A 26,842-nucleotide genomic window follows, 5' to 3' on the forward strand; every position below is an offset into this window, starting at 1 on the left:
CATTTAAATTACATTTTTAATGAACAAAAGTTTGGCAGGAGCCCATTTGACTAGTCCCGCTTATAGATTCTGGAAATGGTGATCCAATTTTGCATTTACTAATTGAAACCTCACCCGTTGCCAATGTGTTACAGTGTGATGAAGAATCCCCTGTTCAACTTCCAAGAAACAAAATGCAGCTCAAGAGCGCGGCTAGGTAGTCAAAAACGTTCTGAGAATGAAATATTTAAGCCACGTACACTCACAGTTATTCCCAATATAGCAACTGCTCACATTGATGCCTAACATAAGTTGGTCCAACTATTTCACTACTTTTCAAGATATCTTTTGACCACCCACTTGTAGCAACACTATCCACAGGAATTATCCAACCATCTTGACCAATGTTATCCAACACTCCCCCCCCCCACATCCTAGCACTCAAGCATGCCCTACAGAAATAAAAGTTCATATCAAAGAACACAAAACAATGCATTACAGTCCAGGCTGTTAAACGCCGGAGGAGAAACACACGTCACCCTCGTACGATGGCGTGCCCACGATGCGCAGTGGCCGTCGGTCGCTGTGTCGTCGGTAAGCTAGTGGTGTGGTTTCTCCCACGTCGGTTTACCTGAACAACACGATCATTATATATGTTAGCATGTGTTTCTATTCTTGTCCCTGCACGTTTCCCAGGCGAGGAGGGAGGGAGCGGGAGTGGGGGGGTGAAATTCATCTTAGACTGGAATTTAACATGAGCGGATGAGATTCAAAGTTTTGTGCAAACGTCAGTCGGTCTTTTTCTCGACGGCCGGCTTCTCGGGTTCGGCCTCGTCGCTCTCATCGGCGCCGGCCTTGCTCGTCGCCTCCCCCTCCTCCTCCTCCTCCCGTACCCCCTCCTGCACTGCCTCCTCCCGGGGCTCATCCTCTCCGCTCTCGTCGCTCGAGTCATCGTCCGCGGCAAGCGCCCTGCGCTGGCCCCCCGCGCCTCCTGCCCCCGCCTCGTCGTAGTCGCCGTCTGCCGTCCACATCCAGTAGCACATGGTGCTGATGACCCCGAGTGGCAGGCCGAAGAGGACGCAGGCCAGCAGCGGGGACGCCCTGAACACGGACTGCGAGAGACGACGCGCCGGCACACACGGGGCGGACAGGGGGCGTGGCGTGTGTTTGGGAAGGGGATGAGAAAAGACCGGGACAAAAAAAATCTCCCCGCGCCCACCTCGCACACTGCCGCTTGCGCACCGTGGATTGGAAGGGGGCAGCTACTTTCGAATCGGAATCTTTATTGAGACTGGAAGAAGCCGATGAGCTACGAAGCCTTTTTGTTCACAAGATGTCCAGTAGAGGGGGGCGGGTCAGAAGGTTACAACATCACCAACAAACAATGCAAACACCAAATGTAATCTTGGGCAAGGCAGCAAAACGAAACAAAAACTGTTCCAGATCACACCAAGACAACACACAGCCCATAAATGAAAGTGCACATTAAGATGTAATTATTAAAATTGAACCATTACAGTTGAACAATGCCCTGAATGTGCCCAATCTTGTCATACTTCAGAAGCAGAGCAGAGCCGAGCCCGGTTAACACGTGGATGGGAAAGTGCCGTGAAATATATGCGGTGTTGTAGGTGAGGGATAGCAGGTGATGAGGAGATGGCAGGATAACAATGGATCTATCTAACAATCGATCTATCGGTCCATCTTCAATCTGTGCTTGAGTGTTAGCCCTCATGTATGCGAGTTTGCTCCCACATGCCAAATGCGAATTAATGGAATTGGACAAACATCACAATGTGGGATATTCCCCAAAATAAGTCCTAAGAATCAATGGGGCATTATTTGGTAAACAAAGATAATTATTAGTAAGTAAAATATTTCTTATTTTACCAGGTAAGGATCACTGAGCTGCATAGCTTTCTTTGAGACACGACTTGGCCACAAATGATAGCTCAACGAAGTGGCTTTTTCACGTGAAAATGTATTGCAGACAAAAACTCTAAACGTGCGTTTCTAAAAATATGGAAGGAAAAACCAGACGACCCGGAGAAACATCCAAGTGATTTAATTTAGTTATTTTCATTTATTATTATTTTATTTATTTATTTTTTACCTACGTGACTTGACCGAAAAAACCTAAGAGTATAAATATCCACGTGGCCACGGGGAGAGAGACATGCAAACTCAAAATATACAGGCATTGTCAGGTTCTGGATCGAACCCACAAATTCCTGTATACCAGGCGAGGTAGTTTAAATCTCACCACTGGCGGTGCCCTATTAAGTTTGCCATAGTGCGTGGGGGGCGGGGTGGCTGGTCTAAGTAGCACACTTGCTGTCTTTGCATACCTAGTGTTGAAGTTCCCCACCCTAAACCAGGTCCTCATTTACCGTTAAGCCAACCTAGCGGGGAGGCTCAATGTAGGCTCAGATACGACATGGCGCCGATATGTCATCTGCGACAGGGAATCAAAAAACCCAGGCGGCGATGTCTGTCGGGTATTGCACAAAACTACTGTAACAGGCTTCACAGAAGAACAGCAACCACCATTCACCGCTAAGTAGTGGTGCCATCACCACAACACACGTGCCAGGCTCGGGGAGTTTTGTGGCCGATTTGACATCTTCCCTCTCGGTCACCAACATTTGGGTGCCCACTCCAATGCCTGTCTTAGTAAACCGACCCCCAATATATACAGTAAAACCTTGGATTGCGAGTAACTTGGTCTGCGAGTGTTTTGCAAGATGAGCAAAATTTTTAAATAAATATTAATTTGATAAACGAGCGAGGTCTTGCAATACGAGTACTGTAGTACGTACGGTATACGCTTTGTCTGCCGAGCGTCACGTGATCACAACTGATATTACGAGTGCTTTGATATACGAGTGCTTTGGATTACAAACACGTTTCCGGAACGATTTATGCTCACAATCCAAGGTTTTACTGTACATATAATCGGACACAACAATACATGTTATTGAAATGTACTGCATAACTGGATTTAAATATTAAGCATCACTTGCCAATGCTGCATCTCAAACATGATTTAAACTGGGACAAAAAACTGCTGGGACCTAGGACGGCAGTGCATTGGTATGTACGCATGTTGAACTTTTTTCGCACCGTGCGTAGCCAACCGTGCTAATCGGAGGCGAGAGAGAGGGGGGGGTAGGCGGTGTAAAATATCTGGGTTCCCTCTGGCTCTCCACAACTTTGGCTGCGCTCTCATACAAGCGAGCATCGACTCGTACAAACTGGAGATGATGAAGGGGAGCCCCCTATGATGCGCAGGCGGTTTGGGATGAGACCAAACAACGTCACTTTCAAGTCCACACACACACACACTCACGTCGAACACAGGTGACCGCTGGAAACATGTGTAATGACATGGTGACACCTGCTGGCTGGGAAAGGCAAGCACGGGTACGGGCAAGTTTAAAGTAACATCCAATCAGAGAAGGAGGTGCATCTGGGGCAAAGGTAACAGGTGGGGGGTTAGCCGAGATGCTCTGGGAACCTGCTCGAAGGTTCCACGAGAGGGCGTGGCCGGAGGCGGATCCTAGGCACGCCTGGGGGGATATAAGGGGGAGCGGACCTGGGGCTCGGGGTTCATGTGTGGATTCTTGGGTCCTGGCTACGTCGCTGCTCACTGACATCTCTCTCCGTCGTCCGGTCACGTGGAAGATCTCCTGCGGGGTTTCCATCGTCATCATCGTCATGCCGCCAGTCAGCGGCGTGGCCGAGTGAGGGCGATGGGACCACGCCGAGTGATCGGCTGTGTGTAGCCAGGAGAGATGTTAATAGAGTGTTGTACTCAGTGTGAAGAAGAATAAGTGTTGGCCTGTGTTGTGCCCAGTGTGAGAAATAAAAGAAGTACCCTCTACACGACGTGCCGCGGAAGTCGCTCAGTACACATGTGCTGTGTGTGTGTGTGTGCGTGCGTGCGCATATGGAATGCTGCTTAATACACTCACAGTGATTGTGGCCTTCAGCTCAAACAGCATTCTCTTAATCTTCTGGCCGAGGCCATCCCCTCCATGGGCCTGGTACAAGCAGAGGTTAAATATGCATTCATGCAAAGAGAGTATAAAGACACAAAGACAAAGATCCCCCATATAGCCTTAAGAGGCTATTGGGTAAAGTGCTGTTAGTGAGTAACCTATGAAGGCTGGTACAGTACACGAGGGGGTGGGTGGCCAGCACCTCGCCCGGCCACCTTTGTCTCCCCAGTGGCGATGTTTACACACCGCACCAGGTACTCATTTGAGGCTGAGTCGACCTAGGGGAGGCCCAGGACCAGTTCAAATATTCACCACTGTTATTGGTAGTGAGCAGGGATCGAACTCGGGTTGCTGGTTTCGTAGCGCAGCGCGCTAACAATTTCGCCACCGCACACACACGTACACACAAAGCCATATCATCATTGAGATGCCATAATGCTTAATATGATTACTGAAGGCAGTTACCACGTATATTTGGTGAAAAAAAACCGACCCAAGTAGTGCCCGCGTTTACCAAACTTTACATTTTTCAGCTGCACGACACAAGGACGCGTCGCCACGCACGTAGATTTGCTACTCACGGGCACGGAGCCGTCCAGGATGTTGTTGATGAAGCTGAGCAGGTCCTGATTGGAGAGCAGCGGCTCAGTGGGCAGGTAGTACTCCTGGCTCGATGTGTTGAAAACCAGGAGGCTGGGGGCCTCAACGTCACTGCAACAGAGGTACGCAGGGAATGTCACGCTCTGCGTGGCATCACCGCTAGGAGTGGCAATAAGTATGTATGTATGTTGAACATCTTTCGCACCGTATGTAGGCAACCGTGCTAATCGGAGGAGCGGGGGGGAAGGACAACAAACGAAACACAAAACGCAGTTTTAAAGAAATGAGTTATCAATCTTGAACTAAAAAGTTCCATAGCTCCAGTGGCGGCTTCCTAATATTAGAAGGAAGAGCATTCCAGACGGCCGCAGAAGCGCATCTGAAAGCGCGCGATACTAGTATCAAAAATTATGCCAGAAAGGGTAAAGCCCATTGTTATTTTTTCATTATTTTGATACTGGGAAAAAGGCCCCATAGATAGAACTGCTCAACCCAAGCCATTCATACTTTGAAACTTGCATTGCCTTTGTACAGATAGTCCCCGAGTTACGATGGTCCGACTTACGATATTTCGATCTTACGATGGCGATAGCCAAACGACAAAATTGTAAAATATTTTAAATTTCGCGCGGCAGGCAAACGCAGCAGCGTACGAGGTACAAATCGTGGTGAGTACAGTACAATATGATACGTTACGATACGTTCAATGCATGCATGATACGTAGCTTTAGCGATTTCATTTTAGGGTTACCACGATACAATACGTTCAATGCATGTCAAAAGTTTTTTTTATAGCAGATAGGATTGTTTCCTGAAAAAACTTTCCATTAAATTGCAGTTCATATAGGTAGGCTAAGAATTTACCTTGTTTTTTTTTACTTTACATTTTACTGTGCAACACAGTATATTAATTAGTAAATACACACATTATATAGTTTATACAGTACGGTACTGTAAATTGCTCTGTTTTGCTAAATTATCACCATTCTTGAAGACTCCTGGGGTAGGCGAGGCCATCTTCGACTTACGATATTTTCGACTTACGATGGGGTCGTCGTAACGCATCTCCATCGTAAGTAGAGGAATACCTGTACTGGTCACGCCTTTTGGCGTTCTCTGGTCTAACACCGGTGAGACTAGGCCATCAAGAAAGCTGTCTCTGGTGCAGGCCAATCAGTTTTAAGGACAATGCATGCACTATGAGAGCATGTTTGTTTGCTTGTTTTAGCCACAGGTAGTGTGGTTAACGCAGACTTGATGCCAAAATAGGCTCTCTTAAGAAAGCTGTCTCTGGTGTGGACCAATCAGTTTCAAGGACAATGCATATATTATCAGTGTGTTTTTTGTTTGCATTTTGACCACAAGTATTGTGGTTAATGCACACACGATTCCTCGTAAAAAAAGGTTTCAGTTTTGTTGCCAGAAAAAAAGGGGAAAAACCCTATTCTTATATTTTGATACTGGCAAAGGAGGTCTAATGATGTGGTGTCTATTTGTGTTTGAGCATCTCAACACCACCCCTGTTTTACTGCTAGAAAAGGGTCAAAGTAAAAAGCCTATGCCAATGCTACGGGATGCAGTTTGGGTTGGCTCACCTCATCAGAAGGTTGTTCATGTAGCCCTCTGCCCCGTCCACGTATCCAAACTGGAAATCCCTGCGGGGGGAGGGAGGAGGGAGTACCACAGCCACACACGTGAATCGTAACCTTCGCAGGTGCTTTGGCGTTTCACATCCACTTCTGTGTGTGTGTGTGCGTCTTGCAAATGACGAGACCTGTGCACGCAATTGTGGGACCGATTTAAATAGCTCTGGGCATGTGTGTATGTGTATGTAATGGGGAGCGGTAGTGTAGCAGTTAGTGCACTGCGCTACGAACCCAGCGACCCGAGTTCAATTCACTCTCACGGCCAACGCCAGTGGTGAATATTTGAACTGGTCCTGGGTCTCCCCTGGGTCAACTCAGCCTCAAATGAGTACCTGGTGCGGTTGTGTAAACATCGCCACTGGGGAGACAAAAGGCGGCCGGGCGTGGTGCTGGCCACCCACCCCCTCGTGTGCCGTGCTGGCTTTCATAGGTGCTCGCTAACAGCACTTGCCCCAACAGTCTGTTACAGGCTATACGGGGGAGCTTTGTCTTAGTTTTTTTGTATGAAGTCAACCGTGATAAACTGCTCTTTGTGTTTAGTTTCTTGTCTTTCCCCCACACCTCCTATTAGCACGGTTGGCTTTGTACAGTGCGAAAGAAGGTCAACATACATGCAAACATACATATTAGGTACCCTGAGCTGTTTCCTTCATTTGCACAGTCATACTCGTTTCGACATAATGACAGTCACTTTGATAAAACAGGATCCTGCCGTGGTGTATTGGCTGTCAAACTCGACAGATCAGTGATAATGCTGGTAGGAACCTCCTGGTTACACCAGCCCACAGCGGATTCTTGTGCAGGGAGGGGCTGTGTGGAGAGGGAGGGGCTGGGTGGGGAGGGGAGGGTGGGGAGGGGCTGGGTGGGGAGGGTGGGGCTGGGTGGGGAGGGCGGGGAGGGGCTGGGTGGGGAGGGTGGGGAGGGACTAGGTGAGGAGGGTGAGGAGGTGCTGGGTGGGGAGGGTGGGGCTGGGTGGGGGGTGGGAGGGGTGGGGCTGGGTGGGGAGGGGCTGGTCACCCCGTGGTGCCCTTATAAAACTCAACGTTTAACCTACTCACGCCGGCTTGTGCCCGCCCTCACAGTCGGGCATATTTGCAGAATACACCACGCCGCCGTTGACTCTGGCCATTGACCAAGCAACTCAACGTTCCTACCAGCTCCCTCCGCAGGAATGTGTTTAAGCCAGCTTAGACTTCGGACAGTGGCAGGTATTATTCGACTGTAGTGGTGAAGTAGTAGCGGTGATCTGGGCGGTCTCGCAGCCGTGGTACATGAATGACTGTGCTGGTGATGTGTCCATGCGTGCAATGTTACCGATGGAAATGCTCCCGGTATTCATGCGCAACATCTTCCACCAGCTTTTTGAGCCTGCAAAACAAAGACAATGATCCCCCACGAAGCTTTAACAGGCTGTTCGGGCAAGTGCTGTGAGCGAGCACATGAAAACCGGCACGGCACACGAGGGGATGGGTGGTCAGCATGAAGCCCAGCCGCCTTTGTCTCCCTTGTGGTGATATTTACACATCACACCAGTTACTCATTTGAGGATGAGTTTACCCAGGGGAGGCCTAGGACTGCTTGAGTTATTTGTCACAGGGGTTGGCTGTGAGCGGGATCGAACTCATAACGCAGCACACGCTAGCCACCACACCACTGCTCCCCGCACACACACACACGCGTGCACATGCCCTCGTATGTATGGAGAACTTGTTTTGCTCCGTACGTAGCCAACCGTGCTAATTGGCGGTGCAGCCACATGGCCTGACCGCCTATTGCCGATACACTACCGGCACTGCGGTTCCTTCCTCTCGTAAAATCAATCACACAACCCCCCTACTGCTCATGTTAACCACGAGGACAATTACCATCTGGATGCTTCGTCTTCCCCGTCTCATACGACACCACCATAACTTTCTTCTAACCAGGCCCAAGCACAACTTACTCAGCTAATTAAGGTCACAGCACCAGCACAACCTAAACACCACAAGCTTACAGGGAATGAGCCAAACCCATGTGCCGCACGGCACTATGCAATACAATCATTCACGTGGCATACAATAAATGCAACTGCATCCCGGGGGCGAGCCTGCAAAGGTGAACGTAAGATCTAGATTGAACGTTCTCAAAGGCCGCGTTAATGAATAGTCCGAGTGAAGTCAAAGCACAGTGGGACTTCACCTGCTGTGATTTTCTTCGGTGCTCATTGGGTCAACGATCGCCAGGACCACCAACTTGCCTGTGCAAGACAGACAGAGAGAGAGAGCGATGACGCGAACAGGCAAAGTGTTCATAACGGTGCTTTCGGTGGCATTAACATGCATCTAGCCTGGGACAGGTGCCGTGGTGACGTCACCGGTCACTTAGTGGCGAATGGGGGGTGTTGTCGCCCTTTAATATCCACATCTCCACAACGCAACGCATGGTTCTCCTTTGTTTGTAATCAAAGTTTATTGGTCGCATACACAGTTAAGCTGATGTTATAGCGGCACAGCTGTCTACCCATACGGTTTTACCCCGTATTCTTGTACAGGGAAATTGAGCTTTCGGGTCCATACGGCGTACAGCCGTTTCAATGCGGGCAACAACAAAAACATGTTTTTCTCGTATTTGTTTGCATTTCTCCCTTGTGATGGGACTTTGTAGGATGAACGTTGAGATTTATAAGGGTCACGGCGTGACCAGTAAGGTCTGAATTGGTCTCTGATAAGGTAGGCGTTGATAAGGGGTTGCTAACTGAACCCGTGCACGCTCGCACGCCTGAACAAGAATGCACACACCGACTTGCACACGTGCAGAAGCAAATGACAAGTAGTTATAAATACGATTTGATTTTCTTTTACTCGTTAAGACGCTGCACAGAATTCGCTCGCTCTCGAAGAGAGAGAGAGAGTGACTTGGGTACAAGAAACCACAAACAAGAGAGACAACAACCACCTTTTGCTAGCCAGCACCAAATTCCACCCCCCCCCCCCCCTCCCAAAGCTCTGCGATCCTCTAAATATGAAGGAGTTATCGGCCAATTATTGAGCTTTTATACGAATGAGAGGAAACTGAAGCATCTGTAAAATACCCACCCAGGTATACGTAAGTATGTATGTTGAACTTTGAGACATCTCCTTTACCAGTGGCAAAATATAGTAATAGGTTTTTACCCTTTTAACTGGTACAAAAACTGACACCTTTATACAAGGCATCATGTTTGCAATAACCACAACACAAGTAGTCAAAATGCAAACAAAAAGAAACAACTCTGATGATGATAATATCATCATTATCATCATCAGAGTTGTTTCTTTTTGCTTGCATTTTGACTACTTGTGTTATTGCAAACATGATGCCTTGTATAAAGGTGTCAGTTTTTGTACCAGTTGAAAGGGTAAAAACCTATTACTATATGTTGAACTTCTTTCGCACCATACGTAGCCAACCGTGCTAATTAGAGGAGCGTGCGGGGCACACAGCACAGCACGCACGCGCGCGCGCGGGCAGGCCCATGCTTCACCTGTGTCGGAGATGGCGTACATGGCGTAGCCGTCGATGGCCTGGAACGTGGGGAAGCGTTCCCTCCGCACCCACGTCGCCAGGTCACCGTCGTCGGACTCTGAGCACCGGCAACGAGACGCACGACCACCAACCGACCGCTGAACCGTGCGTGCAAAGCGATGCACGCTTCAAGTTGCGCCACGCTCTCGTTCGGGCTACTCGAGATGACTAGGCCGAGCATTCACGTACGCCACAATCTCAGGGATCGTTCGGAGTTAACAGCATTTTCAAGATATTACGATAACTTAGGAGGCTTTCGTGATCAATATTATCCATAGGAGGTTTTTTGGGTTAGATCGCGTAAATACAAATGTGTAGTTAAACCCCCCACCGCCCGACACAGCCAATTAGTAAGGTTTGTTATGTAAAAAAAAACATGCCAATTCGTGACTAGTTCAGCACATCAGTGTGTTGGAGAGTGAATCCACAACATTTACAATTCGAGTACGACGTATCGCTGGTAATTACAACCAACCTCATCAGGCGACAGCCAGATTTGTGAATAAAACCTCCTGTTTCGGTCTTATACATCGTAATATTACTTTTAATATTGCATCGTACCGTGAAAAACGATTTCATGGCAACATAGTATCTTCCAACATTTTTGTACATTATGCTTGTTTACCCAGGAAAGCCTCTGAGTCTCATTACTCTTTTTCAGGGTTCCAATTCAGTAATTTCTTTTAGGCAAATGCGGACAATGACACCGGCACACAACAGCCGACTCTTGTGAATGACGTCACGGCATCTTTAACGTCCACTGCCAAGCAGATGGCGTGTATTTGTTTTGTAAATACAACCCCCGGTATTAATCAGGGCGGCCGCTTGATCCGATCCGTGAACCTCCTCGGCGTCAAGCGGCAAACGCGCTGCTGCTGGGCCATTGCACCCGTCATTAGGTGTCGGCGTGTGTGTAGTGCAGCGGCGGTTAGCACCCTGCGCTACGAACCCGGTGATCAGAGTTTGATTCCTGCCCGCGGCCAACACCGGTGACGATTATCTCAACCAGTCCTGGGCCTCCCCTAGGTCAACTCAACATCAAATGAGTCCCTTGGTGCGGTGTGTAAACATCGCCGCTAGGGAGACAAAGGCGGCCGGGCGTGGTGCTGGCCACCCACCCCCTCGTGTGCCGTGCCGGCCTTCATTAGGTGCTCAACAGTAGCACTGCCCTAACAGTCTGTTAAATAAAGTATATACGGGGGAACTTTGTCTTCGTAAATCAGGGGCGTTTTTACTCACCATCATACTCGTAATACGTTCCATCCTTGAATACCAAGGCAGCAGGCGCCTCGTGAACGTGCACATTCTGCACACGCGAGAGAAACGGCGCGTCAGCGGCGTGCGCGTCAACGCCCCCGAAGCGGAATGCCATCCCGTAGGCATACGCGCGTGCAATAAGAGCATGCATGGTACCAACTTATTTTCACGTACAGTATTTACCCGGCGAAAGTCTCACCGAGTCATCAAAAGTTAAGGAAAATGCTAGCTCGGAATAGTAAACATTATTTGGCGATGCTGCTGCTGCCGCCGCGTTGGAGTTTCCATTCGTATACGTTGAAGTACACATTACCCCTGCGGACATGAGAAGAGCGACCGATCAATGTTGAACAAGACTCGATTCTTGAATTATATACGACCCTGAATCGTGACAATTCAGTGAACCATTCAACCCATAAGTTGTTTAGGCCGCGTTACAGGTACCCGCGGTGGAGCGGCAACGCAGTGGTTAGAGGACTGCGCTGAGAACCAGAGGTCGCAAATGGGTTTTGATTCCTTACCCGTACCCGGCCGCACCAGGGTCGCAAATGGGTACCCGTAACCGGCCGGGTACGGGTAGCCGTTCCCTACCCGTACCCTACCCGAAATGAGTGACAAATGGCTACTCACCAGTGACTCACGGCCTACCCGTACCCGGCCGCACCAGGGTCGCAAACGGCTACCCGTACCCGGCCGGGTACGGGTAGCCGGGTATCGGGTAGGGTACGGGTATCGGGTACCCGGTTGCGACCTCTGCTGAGAACCCAGCGCCACCAATTGTATTCCCTACCACGACTCACATTGGCACAGTTGGCGACGCACGGTGTGAAAGAAGTTCAACATACATACGTAAGTCACAAGTGATATCTGAACCGAACCGATCCTGGTCCACCCCCCCCCCCCCCATCACCGAAACATCAACAGGCCAATGCGCACGTCGCCTTCATAAATGGAAAATTGGAGACAAAGCCACAGTAGCGTGACTGTGGCCATGCAACCAAAATTGTGCACCATGTAGCGAAACTATAAACTAAACAATTTAGTATTTTACCAGGTAAGGCCCACTGAGATGTTTGGCTCTTTTTTCAGAAGCGACCTGGCCACAGATGATAACTTAACAAAGTCGCTTATCATGTGGAGATGTATAGCAGCCATATGCTCTTAAACGCATGTTTCTAAATGTGAAGTGAAAAACCGGATGGCCCGGAGAAAAATCCACGCGACCATGGGGAGAGACATGCCAACTCCAAATATACAGACATCGTCAGGGTCGGGACCGAACCCACGACCTCGTGTATACCGAGCGAGGTAGTTAACATCTCGTCACTGTGGAGGAGGAAGAGCACAACGACACGAACTCTCTCTCTCTCCTGAAGCCCTCTCTTGTGGCTGGCAGACGTCAACATTGGGATTCAGCTTCCGAACCTGTCGCCATCACTCGCAACAAGATGACGGCGTAGCCTCGGCAGCAGGATGCGGACGGGTGTGGGGGGGGGGGCGACGCTTACCGTGGGGAGCACTTCCTCCGGCGTGGAGAAGAAGTACGCATTCACAACCATCTCCAGCGCCACCTGTGTGAAGCTTTCCTGCACGCAGACAACGACACCGCACGGGGCAAATGCGCCACTCACTACGCCGCATCGGATGTGTGTGGATTACGAGTAAAAAAGAAGAAACATCGTAAACAGAAAAAGCAGTGCAGGCCCGATAAACCGCAGGTTTTAAATGAGACGGATAAATATGCGTACAAATAAGCACAGTCGTTTGTGCGCGCAAGTGCAAAAAGACCATTCGGCATATCATGAAGATGTGCATTGTGGACCTTTTGTCTCAGATCACGGTCAAAATAAATGTTCGAATATGTTACCTAATGACTGCAACAGTGATGCAGTGATGGACAACTGTGGACCAATTTTCATTCTAATTAGAACTCATCGGCACGGTATTGTGACCAACCGCTCACGGATGCAAAGTCTGCCTCTGGGAACCATACGTGAAGTTCGGTCCCCACATCCGCACCATTGGCTCTAATGCCAACAATATATAACATCTGTATGTGATGAGGAAACCCCATCATAACAGAATAATGGTGATAGCCGTAAAACAATACGTTTCATACAAGATACGATCAAATATGTAAATTTCCACTGCATGACAAACCAGTTGAAGTGTAAACTTGAAGCACCAGAAACTCATCTCCTCCTGCCCTTTTATAATATTTTTTTTCAAGTTACAGGGAACAAAAAATGTAATAGAACGGAGAATATACATAATGCGTTTGTAAAAATACACCAGATCGAAACGTCAGAATGCCTCTTCGCAGCAATGAAGTTATAGAAACCGGGGTCACGCACACAACGAATAGGAAACGTTTAACCCTAAGTTTACTCAGTGGTTGTAAAACATAGCCCCAGGGTAGCTCACATGGGTCTTGCAGTGACAGGTTACAAGACAGCGCTATTGTTCATAAGAATGCAGCCTGCCAACTTACAGAGTTTGCTCGAGTGACCCGCCCGGCTCAAATAACGTTGAGTTTCCAATCTAAACGTACACGTCAAATCATGAGCACACGTTTGTGTTTGCGCTATTCTGACAGCACAAGGTTATCGTGAAGGCACCTTTTCACGCACTTCCGATTAACACGGTTGTCTACGTACGGTGAGAAATAAATTTTATATCCAGCATAAATGTACCTACTGCTCATAGACTCAACACTGCCCATAGACTCAACACTGCACCTCCGATTAGCATGCTGGCTACGTACGGTGAGAAATAAATTTTATATCCAGCATAAATGTACCTACTGCTCATAGACTCAACACTACCCATAGACTCAACACTACCCATAGACTCAATACTGCCCATAGACTCAACACTGCACCTCCGATTAGCACGGTTAGCTACGTACGGTGGCAAAGAAGTTCAACATACAGCACAAATATATATACAAGGCGCTATGTTTCACGGATGAGTATCGCACGCAGTAGCTTCACAGTAGGGGGGCGATGTTGCTATTTGTATGTATGTAGACATTCTTTGTCACTGTACGTAGCCAACGATGCTATCCATGTAAGTCGAACTTCTTTTGCACAGTATCTAGCCAACCGTGCTCATCGGAGGTCCAAGAATTTGGTTATTCCCAATTAATACATTTGCGAAAATGTATCAAACTTGGCACATTTCAATCAATCTTTATTTTACGTGTCAATATCACTCCCAATAAAGTGGGTATCAGCGCACATCAACAATGGAACCGGTACGGTACAGGGGGGCATACAGCAACAGGAAAGGAAAAACAAAACCTGTCACGCGCCCCTCAACCGTCACGCTCTCATTTGGACCGCGACGCCGGCACACATGCCCTACAAGATCTTTAACGCCCACCAAGAAGCAGATGGCGCGAATTTGTTTATTTACCGCACCCCCGGCTATTAACCAGGGGTGGCCGTGGCGGTTAGAATCCGCTAACCTCTGCGACAAGCAGCAAATGCCCTGCCAGGTTTGGCCAAGTCCATCGCCCCGAGCTGCGACGTGCCGCGACCCAAAAAATATAATTTAAAAAAACATCACAATGAAGACCCACGTCGCATCTCTCCTGTGTGCTGGACTGCGGAAAAAGCGAGTGGGAAACATTAAAATCTCACGAAGGAATCGCGTTGTCACAGCAACGCAATCCCCGCGTGCGTCCTCTCCCTTAGCCCTGGCATGGCATTGCCAGGGTTGTCATGCAGCCGGCAAATCAGATGGGGATTTTGACGTCGCTTCAACTCTTGCCGTGGAGCTACGCTGGAGAATAAGCGGCTAGGGAACCCCCGTCGATTGCGTGGGTCTCCGACGGAGCTCATCACGGTCACCGAAGGACATCGCGTAGTACATTGCGGTACGCCACGGCAACGGCGATTCACATCCCGTAAACATCATCTGCATTTGAAGTTCAAGATCATCATACACACGTATGAATTGCTGATCTTAGTGTTACCTTCAGTGTCAGGATTGAGAGATAAATTACGAGAGAAGATCCATTGTACCGTCACACTCTATGTCTGTAGCTCCATGCAAGTGTGATGCAATTGACCCTTGAGTTTGGAGTCTTACGATTCACCTTGAGTTTGGAGTCTTACGGTTCACTTTCAGATAGGAGTCTACGATTTACCTTCAGTTAGGAGTCTTATGATTTACCTTGAGCTTGGAGTCTCCACCCACGTAGAGGAAGAAGATGTCATGCCGGCTCTGTGTGTGAGCGAAGAGCGCTGGCGTGGAGAGGTGGCGCATGGCCGGCCTACACGAACACACAGCACACGGCACACCGCAGACAGCAGTGATTCCAACCGTTATGATTGTCACGTACCGCCTCCGAGTCCTATCCCTGCCTGTGTACCCCTACCACTCCTATGCTCTGGATAAGGGACATTATACTGGTAGGAACCGCCAGGTTACACCAGCCCACAGGGGATTATTGTGTCCGTCCGTCGTGCAGGGAGGGGCTGGGTGGGGAGGGGAGGGTGGGGAGGGGCTGGGTGGGGAGGGTGGGGCTGGGTGGGGAGGGGCTGGGTGGGGAGGGGAGGGTGGGGAGGGGCTGGGTGGGGAGGGTGGGGAGGGTGGGGAGGGGCTGGTCACCCCGTGGTGCCCTTATAAAACTCAACGTTTAACCTACTCACGTCGGCTTGTGCCCGCCCTCACAGTCGGGCATATTTGCGCAATACACCACGCCGCCGTTGACCCTGGCCATTGAACGAGCAACCCAACGTTCCTACCAGCTCCCTCCGCAGGAATGGGTTTACTGTTATCTGTAGCTTCTCCATGCATATACTGACCCAAATCACAAGAATGTGCAATTGCCACTGCACATTCAGACGTGCATCGCCTGCAAGGAGACACCTTGACTTATCGAACCCTGACTTTGGATGTAACGTTTCTGAAGAACGAATAGGAGGACTGAATGGTTGTACGTACGGATGTATGTTGAACTTCTTTTCGCACCGTACGTAGCCAACCGTGCTAATCGGAGGTGCGGGGAAGTTGTGGTCACACTCACCCGGCCACGCGGTTGGCAAACGCGATGATCTCATCCTTGGTCCGCGGCCCCTTGTAGTTGTACGACAGGTCCCCCTTAATTCTAAACGATAGAAGTAACACCATTATGCGTGCCAGAGGCTCATGCTGAACTGAACCCCCGATGTAAATTGAAGACACGCAATGAAAATGCTGCATTTGGCAGCAGAAAAAACAACTCGCCAACGTGGCCCTTCAATAGTGTGTATACATGCATCGTGTGAATATATTTTAATGCAATGCACGGTTTGAATGTATTAATTGCATTGAATAAACCACTGCACAGGAAAAGCTTTCGATGCGGTTTATGTGGGTTGTGCTAAACATCTTGTTATCCAAAAATATGCAAATACCACTTCGTGTCCGTGCAGGCCCTGTGGCCTAAGGCATAGGTGGGGAAGCCTTTTCCTTATACCGAGGGTTGAATATGACTTTTAAATAACTTTAATGAATCACACATTAACACACACACACACACAGCTCAGTCACTCCTGCCACTGCAAGATGCGGGCCCTTGCGTTGACGGAAGTGAATGACTGTGCTAAATAAAACTGGTCGAGTTCATAGCTCTCGTGTACTCGATTAAGATGTATGTTGAACTTATTTCGCAACGTACGGTGGTACCTCGGTCTACGTCGTTAATTCGTTCCAGAAGGTAGGACTTTTCCCGAAAATGACATATACCAAATAAATTTTTCCCATAAGAAATAAACGGAAAGGAAATAATCCGTTCCAGAGTATAAGAAATTATATTTTATATGGCATATTATACATTAATGGGGTTGTATAAAATAATGTAGACACTACTTATTACTAAAATGCATACATAAATTTAAATAAATGCATAAATAGATTAAAATAAATTTAAATAAAAATGCAATTTAACGTCACTTTACCTTGCTGAGAGGAGTAGATAGCCTTCGAGGATGGTGGTGAGGAAGGGGAGGAGTCGTGAACGGGGTATACGCGGCGGGTACGCGGTGACTCATCCCGACCCATACAAGTTCTAGCAAGCGCATCGTATCCCAAGCAAGACGTCGTATCCCAAGACATTTTTTCTCTCGTCAAAACACGACGTATACCAAACTCGACGTATTCCAAAGCGGTCGTATACCGAGGTATGACTGTACGTAGCCAACCATGCTAATCGGAGGTGTAGGGTAAGAATTATTGCAGTGATTCATTAATTATTCTTTTTTACTCCTATTTCTATTTGCTTCATTAACGTCATTCATTTGTTCTGCTTTTGTCATGTTGGTAAGCCAGGTTGCACCTGATGAGTTAAATGATGACGTCACTCTGCTGCTGCTCTATTTAAGACTGGGAGCCAGAGCAGAGCCTCACCATTCTGGCGAATTGCCCGATGATGCTGGATGCAATTACCAGCGAAACGTCGTGCTACTCAAAAATAGCTAAAGCAGTGAACTATTTGTCTTTTGTCAACGTGTCGGGTGGTGGAGGGTTACGACACATTTATAAATAACGCGATCTAACCCAAAAACGTTGATTATGAATAATATTGGTCGCGAAAGCCTACGTGTTAAACAGGTCGCTCTCTCACTCTGGCGAACGACAATTATCCTGGTCTCCCGAGTTCTCACCTTTTTACACAAAGTAAACTTACAAACTTGAAACGTTTCGAAGTCGTAAACCTCTTGTTGCCACCAGCTGTACGTATATAAGTTTGCCGAACTTCTTTCGCACCGCACGGAGCCCACCGTGCTATTCGCAGGCGAAGTCGCAATCCATAGGTTTCCCACCCCTGGTCTAAGAACACGGGAAAATTAACCTGGGGACATCTGCTACCCAAATCCTGCCACATCGTAATGAGCAAGTGGGGTTTCAATTTAATGATCCCTCGTTGAAACAGAACACTGCACAATCCACCGAAACACTTACGACAGTGCACGACAGACTCACAGTTTTATTGTTGGGTATCCACGGACGCCGTACTCCGTAGCGATACCTACGGAATGGCAATAATGCGCACATTTATTCACAGTTCATATTTCCACTAAATAGTTCAGTTTTAGAGGACACAAATATTAAGAGAGCATCACGAGGGAGTTCATTTTTTTCTTAGATGACACTGCGCTGCATAAACACGCAAACATGTGCATGTTTAAGTCGCATTGCGTAAGTCACGGGCGAAAATTATCATCACTGTTCCAAGTAATTTGATGAGCCAATGATTGGACCCTTAGTTGTACGTATGCATGTTGAACTTCTTTGCACCGAACGTAGCCAACCGTGCTAATCGGAGGTGAGAACAAGAGCAAACAGGACACATCTGGCGATAAAAGAAAATATTTTGATTGAAAGCTTTCGTGAATGCAAGGATTCATATTCTTGGTTCTTTCGGTAAAGTCATGTAGAAGGGAAATAATAAAATAATACCAATATAAAACAATAAAAATGATCACGACGTTTCCGACTGCAACACAAGCAATCATCATGAGGTGTGATGATGATTTCACCTGATGATGATTGCTTGTGTTGCAGTCGAAACGTCGTGAGAATTTTTATTGTTTTATATTTGTTGCAGTCGAAACGTCGTGAGAATTTGTATTGTTTAATATTTGTATTATTTTATTATTTCCCTTCTACGTGACTTTACCGAAAGAACCAAGAAAAGAAAATATGCATGCTTTCTGATGACACCGACCTTATAACATAACATACCGCATTTAGACTCTACCTCCAATTAACATGGTTGGCTACGTACGGTGCGAAAGAAGTTCAACATACCTACTATATCGATTTAAACCTTTCGTGACTGCAGGGATTCATATTCTTGGTTCTTTGTTATTTCCCTTCTACGCGACTTTACCGAAAGAACCAAGAATATGAATACCTACTATTGTCTCATATATGAATATATCAAGCCAAGTAACATTTTATTTTAGCTCAAACAAGCACTAGCCCCCATGGCCCAGAGCCAGTGGAGAAAATTCCACGTACTTACGATTGAGGCCGGTCTCTCCATGCAACAACGATGGGCGACTTCCTAAAAAGTGGGAGTACCCACACTTTATACCACCACGCTCGGCCTACCGATCAACCATTTATACTGCTGCGTGGAGAGAAGTGGGCAGAGGGGGGGGGGTCTAATAAACTTGCACATTGTCTCCAATTCTGTGCATGGGTATTGAACTGGCGACCTTTGGATTGGAAGTCCAGTTTACCAACCATTACACCGCGGCAGCAACTGCTCATGAGAAATGAGCGTTGCCTCCCAAGACACAAAAAATATGAACTGGACATCTTTCTCTCTGTGTTGCATTACATCACATTTCGATATTTTGCGAGGTTATTTAATTTTAGTGTGCCTTTCTCCTAATTTTCAAGCTTGTGTGCCGTGCCACGTCGTCATCTTACTTGCGCAGCAGCAACACGTTGCCGTCCACTCATTGATATGCTAATTTTCTCTGCCCCCTCCCTCTCTCCGTCCCCGCCCCCCCCCTCTCTATATTTAAGGGACCGTCACAGAAACGACCCCTCTCTCTGTGCCGATATGTGTCCTCTCTCTGTGTGTCCTTGTGATGTCTGTCTGCTTGTATGTCTGTCTATAGTTTTCTAGTTAGATTTTTATTGCTATTTCTTTTATGCCTGATGATGATTGCATGTGTTGCAATCGAAACGTCGCTATTATTTTAATTTATTATTTTATTTTTAGACGTGACTTAACCGAAAGAACCAAAGAATAATTCCTGCAGTCACGAAAGCTCCAAAATTAAGATTGAACTGGACATCTGTGAAAAGTACTGGACATGCGTGGAAAAAGAGCTTCACGGCTCGTCAGATTCCTCCAGGATAAATAGATATTCTGGATAAATAAAGATTCCGATGATGATTCTGTCTTATTTTCCACGTCAAACGTTTCACACAGCAGCAGGTCTGGACGCGCAGGAATACCAGAATGTGCAGTGGCATCCAGTTTTCCAACGCGGACGGGAGAGCCCGATGCCTTCATCTCTTGGGCCACCTCGTTCCAGACCGGCTCCAGCTTCTTGCAGTGGCCGCACCACGGTGCATAGAACTATCATCACACGACGCCAAAAACAGAAATATTTACGGTCACACACACACAAAAAACAAAGAGCCCTATTTAGCCTTATTGAATATTCGGGGCAAGTGTTGTTTTAGCTAGCACCTGCTAAGGCTGGAATGGCACACAAGTAAAATTTCGATTTAAAGCTTTCGTGACTGCAGGGATTCATCTTCTTGGTTCTTTCGGTAAAGTCACGTAGAAGGAAAATAATAAAATAATAAAAATAAAACAATAAAATAATTCTCACGACGTTTCGGCCACAACGCAAGCAGCCGTCTTCAGGTGCCTTCTCGACAGACCTGTTCTCCACCTGAAGACGGCTGCTTGCGTTGTGGCCGAAACGTCGTGAGAATAATTTTTTTATTTTTATTTTTTATTTTCCTTCTACGTGACTTTACCGAAAGAACCAAGAAGGAGGCACACAAGTTGTGGTGTGGACAGGACCCTGTCTAGATGCCTGTCTGCCTTCTTATGATGCTTACATACCACACCAAATACTTAGTTAAGACCAAGTAAACCTAGGGGAGGCCCATGGCAGGTCCAGATACCATGTACCACTTAGAATATCCATTGTATAAAAATTAACCTCGTTTCTTGAGATCATAATGAAGTGATTGGAACGATAACCAACCGCTTCCCATATTTATAAACAGCTGACCAATGTGTCAATGCCTTGCCAAGACAATAGCTTGTTTAAAAAAGAAATTGTCTAAACTTTACTCGATAAAATATACGACAGAGATTCCAAAGATTTTATTAACCCTCGCATAGGTGTGCCACTGTATTTATATATACCCAAAAAGTTATGGAAAATTAGCTACATGGATTACATTATCCAGCCATGGCTTAATCCCTTACAGTGCAAGCTATGCACCAATGGGAATTAATTAAGCAGCATCTGGTACAACAATCCACAGTGCTCATCATCCAATCCCCCAAAGCTCATCCTTCTGAGTCCTGTCCTATCTTATGAATCTCATCTTATGTTCCATTAAGGAACGATTAATATATATTCAGCTTCTTATGCACCGCACGTAGCCAACCATGATAATCGTAGGTGTGGGGAAGGACAACAAACTAAACACAAAAAGAAGATCTTATGAAATGAGTTTTAAAACCCAACACATAACTGGTTGCTGTTTTCTTTATTTTAGCAAAGTGTTCTCCGGTTTCCAGGTGCACACTACTCCACATACACCTATAGTAGTAATAATAACACTTTGTACTTTCACGTATGGTATGCTGTCCTGGTGCAATTGTTAGCACACTTGACATGCAATCAAGAGGTCGTAGGTTCGATCTCCTGGCGTGGCAGTTGAACCAAAGGGCAAGTTCCTTAAATCTTCTCCTCACCTCTGTCCATCCAGTGGCAGAGGTAGAAAAAGGTTAAACCTCAGGTAGTGCCACCAGCAGGTTGCGTGCGGTGGAGGTAAAGTGTAGTTATTCCTACCTCCTCAAAGATATCTGCCTGGCATGGAAGCGTAGGCCAAATACCATCCAGAGAGGCTCTCTAAACTTCTGTGTATTGGAGGCCCTTCTCCCAGCAGTCAGGTGGAGCTGCTATTGCACGGTTGCTCCTTTTCCCTTTATCAAAACAATGTCGATGGCAGTTGACATCGGCTGCTGTGCACTTTTAAGTCATTCAGATTGAAAACTAATTTATTTAGAACATGTTTTGTGTGTATAGTTATACGGTCCTCCCCTCCCCCCCACACATCTCTGATTAGCATGGTTGGTTACATACGGTGCGAAAGAAGTTCAACATACGTACGTACGTACATACAAAAAAAGAAACCTGTGTCAAGTCACACATTAGAATAAGCACTTCACACCAGGAAACACTAAACCCCCACCTCCAGCCCTTAATGTAATGGACTGGAGTGAGTGTTATTAGCACCTCCTGTGGACTGAATATGGTGGAAGGGGTCCAATGCCCAGGTGACATTGCCGAAGCACGTACAATAACACCTTGGGTTATTCGATTTTAATAAGTGGTACGTAATACACACTGTGCCTGTGATGCAGTGCGGAAGTCCATGGAAGCATCGAAGCACAACAATAGTCAATGCTACATTTCATACAATTATTTCAGAACGAGATTCTCAAAACAATTTAAAACAATGCAGATATGAACGCTGTGCTTTGTCAAGACATGAACGTGGACGCATGTCTCACTGGTATTGATTGTGCTCTCTAATGTGTCCTGGAACATCAAGAGGACTTTGAAATGACAGCGTGTGTGTAAATGAGATGATACTTACGTCAACCAACCACACGCCGTCATTTTTGTGCTCCGCAAATCTGGAGAGAATAAAATAAATACAAATTACAATTACTTAACCTTGAATTCAGAAATCATTTTCTGATATATTTTCCCTTTCTCAAGACTAAAAAGCATGTTCTCAAGCTGAACAATTTACATCACGAAGATGTTTCAAGGCAGGACGCGGGTATTTTCAATGACATCAAGTGCAATAAAAACCCCAGCTATTGGTGATCACTGTTGAGGATTGCTTCTTGCAGGTATGTCAACTGGCATCTTGGAGGAGTTCCCCTCAGACTGACAATTTCCATCTTGTGCTAACAATGTATGTAGGATTTCGATTTAAAGCTTTCGTGACTGCAGGGATTCATCTTCTTGGTTCTTTCGGTAAAGTCACGTAGAATGGAAATAATAAAATAATAAAAATAAAACATGACAAAATAATTCTCACGACGTTTCGGCCACAACGCAAGCAGCCGTCCTCAGGAGAAGAACAGGTCTGTCGGGATTCAGACTGTCTTCTCGACAGACTTTACCGAAAGAACCAAGAAAATGTATGTACGTTGAACTTATTTCGCACCGCATGTAGCCAACCGTGCTAATCGGAGGTGCGGGAAAATCTGTGCAGTCAGTTCCAAATCAATGTTTTTACCATGATATGATGCATTGCTGGGGCAATTGTAGGAATGCCATATTTCTTCATGAGAAAATCTCACTTGACTATTCACTATGTTATGCACCTAGCATCAACTAAATTAGGCCAGCAAGCTTAGCCAGCAAGTGGTAGTAACACATTGTACATCGATGCTAAAAAGAAGACGAATTGTACTCTCCTGTGATCAGAGCCAGTGGTTCTCAATCGTCCATGCTGAATTCTAAGGATCCTAAAATTTACACCATTGGAAACTCATTTGCCAGTAAAAATATGATAATTGGTTTTTTACCCTTCTATCTGGCAACAAAACTGACACCTATTATCATATTTTTACTGGCAAATGAGGTTCCAATGGTGTAAATGCTTACACCGAGCTCTCATACTCTGATGGTGCATTGTCTTTGAGTTGTGCGCCTTTTGGCGTCATCTGGTCCAACCCATGTGAGACTAGGCTCTAAGGAAAGCTGTCTCGGGTGTGGACCAATCAACTTCAAGGACAGTGCACATTATCAGAGTTGTGTTTTTGTTTGCATTATGACTGCAGGTATTGTGGTCTATGCAAACATGACTCCTTGTAAAAGGTGTCAGTTTTGTTGCCAGATAGAAGGGTAAAAAACCAATTATCGATCCTAAAATTGCTTGAGTTTGGCTTTCTACCTCAATCATACCCAAGTGGCCTCAATCAACCATCCACCCATGGCAACCCCAACCATTCGCTCCAGAGGTTTAAGGAAAACATTCGGTTAACTAATTTTTTTTATAATAAAGAAATCATAATGGACACTGTCGTTGATGCCTATACCATGCCTCCTTGTTTTTACTTCCTTATTCTTCCAGATCCTGAAACTGTTGTGCAACTGTAATCTGACGTCCAGTTATTGCATCTGTATACCACCTCTCCCGGTGTAGGTCCTCTTTCTTTCCGAGTGTTGGAAGCCACTGCTAGTGGCGATAACCTGACCTCATATATCCTGCACAACATGCCCCACAACATCGCAATTCCTCTTCTGGACTATGCATACAATGCCCTCATGCAATGTTCTATTCCTAACTTCCAAATTACTTATCCTATCCCCTGCTTACAGTATAGCTGTTCTTTCATACTGTATATAAAAAGGTATATTGTATGCAAGTAATTTAAGCAACGCCGGGTACTTCCCGCTAGTTTAATATATAGCTCAACCCTAAGAACTATAACAGTACTTTGTATAATAACCCCTTTAAGGGGCATTTAATATTAATGTGTACAAATATACACTATCCAGTAACGTTATGGGCAGCGGAGTAAAATCCTCTGTAGTATCATACTTATGTTCCCACAAACTTTGCCTTCACTAAGCCGTATTGACAAAGGGCTGTTCGTGTACATAATATAGAGCTCTGCGCTTATGACACACAACTGTTAATACAGAAATTCCTTTACAGAGCAATACTGTCACTAAAGGCAGACTGCATGCTGTACAAATGGAAATACGGCCATGCAATGCACACACCCCAAGCGTATTTTAACACGGCGGCACAGTATTTCTGCCGCACTTTATGTCAGGCAAAGTGCTTTGTGTTAGGGACGGCGCTCACACAGCTCGTACCTTTGCGAGGTCCACCTCTACATGCGCAACGACCACTCGCCAATAAAACCACTGCCCATGCCCGAGATGAGAAGTGACCCGGAATTTCGTGCGTGTGCGCTCATCATCCCAGCTTGCGTACGCTGCGAGTGCAATACAACGTCGCTCGACGGACGTGTTCCGACGGGCCCAATTGTACGAGACCACTGAGAGAAAATGGCCAAGGAGAACGGTCAATAGAGGTCACCAACCCCGGCGTCGCCGCCTGCACATCTTGCGGAGACGGGAGGAAGGATGGGGAAGAAGAGTTCCATTTGCCGAGGGCGTGGGAGAGATTCGATCATCCAGCGGTGGGCAGGCAATGGGTGCTGATGAAGCATGCCAATGCTACGAACGTGAAGCTTTACTTCAAAGGGCTACCCAGTGTCCTTCTCACGAACAAATCTTGCGAATTCGCAGAGGCCAGGCAGCTAGTCAGAGCGGTCTATGCGAGTGGTCTGTCCCCTTGTTGCGGTGAGCGAGTTTCCCTACGAACACGGCGATCCCCAGTTCGATTCCCGCTCACGGCCACCAACACCATCAGTGGCGATTATCCGAACAGATCCGTGGGCCTCCCCTAGGTCGACTCGGCCTCAAACGAGTAGCCGGTTTGCGGTGTGCAGTAAACATCGCCCGCTCGGGGATGTTTAACACAACCGCCCCTTCATATGTGCTGGTCGCAAACAGCACTTGGACCCAACATTCTGTCCCAGGCCATGTCGTTCTGGCTTGCTACTACAGCGTTGCTGTGTGTGTGTGGTGTTGGGTGCACGACTCACGATTCTCCAAGCTCGAGGGCAAAGGCCGCGGACTCCGTCACGAACGCCAACACTGCCGTATGGGGGAGGGCAGATACACAAAACAAATCATGAGAAATAATAAAGGACACATTTGAATAAGGATACGAGGAATTGCTTTTCTTTCACCACGTGGAAGGTGTGTTTAGGGGGGGGGGGAGGCGTTACAACATTATAATCAGTCCGCAAACCTCTACGCCTTCCCAAAATAACGTGGTGGGGGGCAGCAGTGAAGCCAGGCCAAGTTTCGCCTTCTCTAAGTCTCATCAGCAGCGTTGTGGCCCCGTTAAACAAACCACAATGGGTGCGTTTCCTCCACCCACCCCCACCTCTCTCTCTTTCTTACAAATAACACCACCACCACCTCCTCGTCGGCGAAACGCACTGTAAGCAAAGTTAAAAACAAACCCCCACAAATGCGGTGGTATATATCGATAAGGCGTTGCGAATGAATGATTACCGATAGACGCACTGCACCAGTAGGCCAACACGCGTGATGCCATCTCGGCCCTGTCACCGCGGGGACCGGGTGGGACGGGGGGCGGGGCGAAGAGGGCCTTTAACCCTTGACCCGCCGCGAGAGCCAATCGCGACGCGCGCCTGCCTCCTCGTCACGACCGTTGTTCCCGCCGCAAAGAAAAAGCTCGCCCGTATAGGCTGCGGCGGGCTGCGGTGGCAAGTGCTTCTAGATTTGAAGCTTTCGTGACTGCAAGGATTCATATTCTTAGGTTTTTTCGGTAAAGTCACGTAAGTAAAAAATTAAAATTTATAAAAGTTAAATAAAAATTAAATAAAAAATAAAAATAAAAATCACGACGTTTCGGAGGCAACACAAGCTTCCGTCTTCAGGTGTAACAGTCACAGCACGATAGCTGTATCAAGTGAGAGGATTTTTATTTTATTTTTATTTTACTTTTATTAATTTAAAATTTTTACCTATGGGGCAAGTGCTGTTTGGCGAGCGTCTATGGGGGCCGTCCGTAAATGACGTCACGCGATTTTGGACGGTTTTTGACCCCGCCCCCCCTTCGTCACACGGCGTCACAAAAAGTCAGAGCCCTACCTCAAATATGACGTCACAATGCTCTGCCCCCCCTAAAAAAAATAAAACATGCTTCAAATCGCTTTAAACTATTGTCATTGTAGTGCGTATTTAATGTAGCGCTGCACTCTGATGTTGTAGGAGAATTTTTTTAATCAAAAAGTCTATTTAATTAAGTAGAACGTGTTGTCTATGTTTATTTAAAGTTGCGCATTTTGATGTCGACGTCACATTTCTCAAACCCCCCCCCTCGTCACACATCGTCACAAATGTCTGACTCCCCCCCCCCCAGGTGCGTGACGTCATGTTTTATTTTGGGAGGGAGGGGCAGAGATTTGTGACGTCATAT

General features: G+C 47.0%; 1 protein-coding gene across 4 annotated transcripts; it reads right to left on the reverse strand.

Moving 5' to 3' along the window:
• Positions 1-26,009, reverse strand: LOC144949611 (protein disulfide-isomerase TMX3-like). Of its 4 annotated transcripts, XM_078879579.1 has the most exons (17): positions 25,912-26,009; positions 25,434-25,485; positions 22,391-22,430; positions 19,994-20,117; positions 17,999-18,044; positions 16,062-16,142; positions 15,206-15,305; positions 12,535-12,612; positions 11,009-11,075; positions 9,729-9,827; positions 8,405-8,462; positions 7,541-7,594; positions 6,176-6,235; positions 4,562-4,691; positions 3,954-4,022; positions 3,575-3,668; positions 831-1,091 (listed from the first exon to the last, which is right to left on the reverse strand). In XM_078879579.1, exons 1-17 carry the CDS (start codon positions 25,952-25,954, stop codon positions 928-930), a joined length of 1,359 nt encoding a protein of 452 aa, XP_078735705.1. In that variant the 5' UTR covers positions 25,955-26,009; the 3' UTR covers positions 831-927. The 4 variants fall into 4 exon arrangements, with proteins under 4 accessions (XP_078735704.1, XP_078735705.1, XP_078735703.1 ...); XM_078879578.1 differs by lacking the exon at positions 3,575-3,668 and having other exon boundaries at positions 1-1,091; XM_078879577.1 differs by lacking the exon at positions 831-1,091 and having other exon boundaries at positions 1,098-3,668.
• Positions 26,010-26,842: the final 833 nt, after the last annotated feature.

Source organism: Lampetra fluviatilis, chromosome 54 (genome assembly GCF_964198595.1).
Source record: "Lampetra fluviatilis chromosome 54, kcLamFluv1.1, whole genome shotgun sequence".
Classification (NCBI taxonomy): Eukaryota; Metazoa; Chordata; class Hyperoartia; order Petromyzontiformes; family Petromyzontidae; genus Lampetra; species Lampetra fluviatilis.

Coding starts and splice junctions, on each gene's coding strand:
- LOC144949611 (XM_078879577.1), bottom strand. CDS start 25,954: ATGGCATCACGCGTGTTGGCCTACTGGTGCAGTGCGTCTATCG. Junction 22,431..25,433: donor GCCCTCGAGCTTGGAGAATC/GTGAGTCGTGCA, acceptor TATTCTCTCCAG/ATTTGCGGAGCACAAAAATG. Junction 16,143..17,998: donor GGATACCCAACAATAAAACT/GTGAGTCTGTCG, acceptor TCTATCGTTTAG/AATTAAGGGGGACCTGTCGT.